The sequence below is a fragment of the Oncorhynchus gorbuscha genome, linkage group LG08, assembly GCF_021184085.1.
Source record: "Oncorhynchus gorbuscha isolate QuinsamMale2020 ecotype Even-year linkage group LG08, OgorEven_v1.0, whole genome shotgun sequence".
In the NCBI taxonomy this organism is placed as follows: domain Eukaryota; kingdom Metazoa; phylum Chordata; class Actinopteri; order Salmoniformes; family Salmonidae; genus Oncorhynchus; species Oncorhynchus gorbuscha.
The window spans coordinates 1844971-1850242 of NC_060180.1; the positions used below are offsets into that span (position 1 = coordinate 1844971).

The 5272-nt window shown below is 45.8% G+C and overlaps 1 protein-coding gene across 1 annotated transcript; it reads right to left on the reverse strand.

Moving 5' to 3' along the window:
• Positions 1-1688: 1688 nt before the first annotated feature.
• On the reverse strand, positions 1689-4925 carry LOC124040716 (carbohydrate sulfotransferase 3-like). Its single transcript, XM_046357797.1, has 3 exons — positions 4636-4925; positions 3922-4101; positions 1689-2966 (listed from the first exon to the last, which is right to left on the reverse strand). The coding sequence occupies exons 1-3, from the start codon at positions 4713-4715 to the stop codon at positions 1889-1891; spliced, it is 1338 nt and encodes a 445-aa protein (XP_046213753.1). The 5' UTR covers positions 4716-4925; the 3' UTR covers positions 1689-1888.
• Between the last annotated feature and the right edge of the window lie 347 nt (positions 4926-5272).

Genomic DNA, 5272 nt, shown 5'->3' on the forward strand with positions numbered 1-5272 from the left:
ATGGGGCAGTGTTCAAAAATAGTGCACCATATACGGAATAGGGTGCCATTTGGAACGTACACCCAGTCTTTTAGTCCCCTGGTCCTCTTCTCGTCCATCATCACCAGCCAGGAGACTTGTGTCAAAGGACAGAAAGCTGCTGATAAACCTCACACAATTCTGCAAACCGGCTGCAGGAGGAATGTATGTGTCTATTCCCTATGGTGCATTATGGGGAACAGGGTGCCTTTTGGGACACACATGTGTCTGTACATACAGGACCACCGAAGACATCTGTTTTTACAGAATGAGTCGCTACGCTCACCGGCGACTTCCACGACGTGAAACACTAACAGCCAATTAAAACTAAAAGCAACATGCATGTACAGATACTCACTCACCTAGCCGATGTGTTCACGAAGCAGACCTGGGTTCAAATAGTATTCAAAATAATTTCAAAAACTTTAGCTGGTGTTATTAACCAATAGAATAATCTCAAAACAGCAAACCCCACCCATATGGCACTCATGGCAGGCTAAAGCAAATGCTGAAACCGTATGAAAGATTTCGACTACTATTTGAACCCAGGTCTGGAAGTAAGGGGTCCCATCAGTTAGCGGGAGAAGACTATCCATCTATGTAGCATGTGCAAAAGCCATGGCCATAATCTCTCAATCTCAATACAAATAAAATAATATATTAAATTAACATGAAAAAGAAACATCCCTTCTTTATAGGAAAAAGCTATAGAACATACAAGACCAAAACATTGGAATGTCCTGCCACTGTCTTGCTTTCCACACACACAGAGCAAAGCCAGTCATTTAACTCCCTTCTCTACAGCTCGGTTCAAAATCAGCTACTGTTATTAACCCGTGGCTTGAACAGAGAAAAATACACTTCAACAGGGAAACTGTTCAAGGACTCAAGCTTGGTCACCCTAAAACCAGATTGAAAAAGCTTAAACTACTTGGCAAAGGTGCATAACAAACAACTTTTCTACCATGTAGTACTCATAAAACAAGTGTTTTATACCATGTAGTACTCATAAAACAAGTGTTTTCTACCATGTAGTACTCATAAAACAAGTGTTTTCTACCATGTAGTACTCATAAAACAAGTGTTTTCTACCATGTAGTACTCATAAAACAAGTGTTTTCTACCATGTAGTACTCATGTAACAAGGGGTTTTCTACCATGTAGTACTCATAAAACAAGGGTTTTCTACCATGTAGTACTCATATAACAAACAAGTACTCATGTAGTAACAAGATTTCTACCATGTAGTACTCATAAAACAAGTGTTTTCTACCGTGTAGTACTCAAAAAACCATATAGTACTCAAAAAACAGTGTTTTCTACCATGTAGTACTCATGTAACAAGGGATTTCTACCATGTAGTACTCATAAAACAAGTGTTTTCTACCATGTACTACTCATATAACAAGGGATTTCTACCATGTAGTACTAATGTAACAAGGGGTTTTCTACCATGTAGTACTCATAAAACAAGGGGTTTTCTACCATGTAGTACTCATATAACAAGGGATTTCTACCATGTAGTACTCATAAAACAAGTGTTTTCTACCGTGTAGTACTCATAAAACAAGTGTTTTCTACCATGTAGTACTCATGTAACAAGGGTTTTCTTTTGTTAAATGTCCCTGTAAAACGTTAAAAGGTAGTACTCGTTTTTGTATTCGTTCCTTTTTATTACACACAAAATGTGTATTTCCTTCTCCACCCTGGAGTGTAACAGGTTATAATTTAATATGTATCTATAAAGTGTCTTATACATTGTTGTATACTAGTACAGTCCCCAATAAATATCCTCACAACTATCACTTCATAATCATATCTGTTGGTCCACTTTGTCTGATGAGCAGAGTTCAGAGTCACCGTAAAATGTCTATGAAAAGTTTTGTATGAAAATCTTTTCTTCGATCAAACTGATAGACTTGTCCGTCAGCATCGCCTCGCTGTTCACAAACTTGTACCCAAACAGTTTCATCGTTGGTCCACAAACCCTCTGCACCACCTGGGCTAGTTTGTACGGTATGCTGAACCTCCATTTCTCCACTTGCTCAGAGGAGTTCTTCTGTGTTGAATAGACTCCACTAGCTTCATTGGAAGCCTGGGTGTTCTTTAACACCCAGTCTTTCACCTGAGGAGTGAACGGGATCCCGGTGAACTTGTACATCTCCGCTGCCTTCCTCATAGGGAATCTAGCAATATCCTCGTACCGTACTAGCATGTACCTCCGCCTCAGCCAAGACGGCTGCCTCAGGCCGACCTCCGCAGACATCCTGATGTTGTCGCAGTTGCCTTTCAGCTTCCTCACCTCGTCGTCGTCAACGGGCACGTCTCCGTCCACCGCCCACTTCTTCCAGTTGTTGTACTTGGCGGAGAAGGCCACCATGCGGGAGGCCAGAACCGCCCTGGGGTCCCTCACCAGCTGGATGAACTTGATGTCCAGACGAGGGTCCTCGGCGAGGGGTCTCAGGGTCTCCAGCTGGCGCACCCGGACGGATTTAATGGTCCTGTGCTCCTTCTGCTGGCAGGACTCGGACGCCATGGTCAGGTTGAGGGGACCACACTTCCTGGTCCGGCAATGGTAGCGTTCAAAGACTTTCTTAACGAACGGGCTACAGACGGACTCCTCACAGAGAGAGCTGCTAGATTCTCTCCTGAACAGGGCTGAGGTGACGTGGTCTACAGGAAGTGGGTCAATAAAGCTCTCCAGAGGGGTGAAGTCACACAGGAAGAGCCCCTGGAGGACTTCCCGGTAGGCCCGGGCGGCGGCCGTGGCGTTGGTCCCACCACTCTCTAATGTCAGCGACCTCTCCACGTGCCACAGCGGCTCGAACAGGTAGAACATGTTGTCTCCCTGCTGGTTGAAGAACTCGCCCACGAAGGAGGAGCCTGTCCGCGTGGTGGCCAATAGGAGGATGTGCTTTCTGTTTCCAGCTGACCCTATGACCTCTGACCTACAATACAATACAAAATACAAAACTTTATTGTCCAATGTCAATCGGATCGGATATTTTAAAAAACAACATTATTCCCAACCACTTGGACATCACACATACAAATACTGATCAGGAGTAGGGACACCACTATGCTGGCTTCAGGAAGGTCTTTACTGAGATCAAACATGATATGTTAGGTACTGTAGTGTCAATCAATCACATATATTTTATAAATGCCTTTTTTGTATCAGCGGTTGTCACTAAGTGCTTTACAGACACCCATCCTAAAACCCCAGAGATGAAGCAATGCAGAGGCAGAAGCACAGTGTGTACAACAACTCCCTGGAAGGCAGGAACATAGAATGAAATCTAGAGAAGAGCCGGGCTCTGAGGGGTGGCCAGTCCTCTCCTGGCTGTACAGGGTAGAGAGGAGCCGGGCTCTGAGGGGTGGCCAGTCCTCTCCTGGCTGTACAGGGTAGAGAGGAGCCGGGCTCTGAGGGGTGGCCAGTCCTCTCCTGGCTGTACAGGGTAGAGAAGAGCCGGGCTCTGAGGGTGGCCAGTCCTCTCCTGGCTGTACAGGGTAGAGAGAGCCGGGCTCTGAGGGGTGGCCAGTCCTCTCCTGGCTGTACAGGGTAGAGAGGAGCCGGGCTCTGAGGGGTGGCCAGTCCTCTCCTGGCTGTACAGGGTGGCTGCAGGGTAGGCTGTAGAGGAGCCGGGCTCTGAGGGGTGGCCAGTCCTCTCCTGGCTGTACAGGGTAGAGAAGAGCCGGGCTCTGAGGGGTGGCCAGTCCTCTCCTGGCTGTACAGGGTAGAGAGGAGCCTGAGGGGTGGCCAGTCTCTGCTGTACAGGGTGGCCGGGCTCTGAGTCCTCTCCTGGCTGTACAGGGTGTAGATTTAGGAGTACATGTAGCCATTAAGGCCAGACTGTTTGTCTTACTGTATGATAAATAGTATAACATGCTACACACACAGACCTCTGCTCGGTGTAGTTCTCCAGGCGTCTCTTCATGAGGGCGAAGACAGTGTCCAGCTTGCTCAGGGTAGAGAAGGAGGAGCCATTGTACTTCAGGAGACCCAGGGCTGAGGCTGAGGCAGAGTTACTGGGCTGAAGGGGTGTCTGGGGGGTCTGCTTTGGGGTGAGCTTGTCTGAAACCCTACAAGACAGGGTTGGCAGTGTTAAACAACATGTTTTATAGTTTTACAAGACCATCTTATCCACAGACAGTGAAATCAATTAAAGGTAAGTAAACAATCTATGCAATTGAAACATGACTACTTCATCCAATCAGATGACTTGGAAAACACGGCATGACACTTGAGGCCGAGTAGCTGAAACGAATGTCTCAAACACACCGCTATGAATAAAGGTGAGCCTGTTCCAATCTGAGGGAGATCAGTATAACAGACAGGCCTAACACACACACACACACACACACACACACGCACACACACACGCACACACACACACACACACACACACACACACACACACACACACACACACACACACACACACACACACACACACACACACACACACACACACACACAGTCACACACACAGACACACACACACACACACAGACACACACAGACACACACACTCTGTCTCTCTCTCTCTCTCTCTGTCTCTCTCTCTCTCTCTCTCCCTCTCTCTGTGTTGATCATGGAGATGGGCTTAGGTTTACCGTGAGATAATGTTGTTTTCCTTCTCAATGATGACCAGTGCCACAATGAAGACAAGGGAGATTGTGTATTTCATCCTCATTCTGTGATGTAGCTGTGTCGGGATCTGCTGCTGTCACGGAATGTCTTCTTTAATAGCTTCTGCCAATCTCCTTCTCTTCTCCAGACTCCCTCTGCCTATTCAAACAGTCCTCCGGTTGATCGTTGTTTTACATCGTATACACGGCTGCATCGTTCTGCAAAATGAAATGAACACGCTACAGTACTGTAAACAAGAACACAAACCTTAAACGTCTTCAACTGTTATAGTATAGAGGACTTCAACTGTTACAGTATAGAGGACTTCAACTGTTATAGTATAGAGGACTTCAACTGTTACAGTATAGAGGACTTCAACTGTTACATAGTATAGAGGACTTCAACTGTTACAGTATAGAGGACTTCAACTGTTACAGTATAGAGGACTTCAACTGTTAGAGGACTTCAACTGTTATAGTATAGAGGACTTCAACTGTTATAGTATAGAGGACTTCAACTGTTACAGTATAGAGGACTTCAACTGTTACAGTATAGAGGACTTCAACTGTTATAGTATAGAGGACTTCAACTGTTATAGTATAGAGGACTTCAACTGTTACA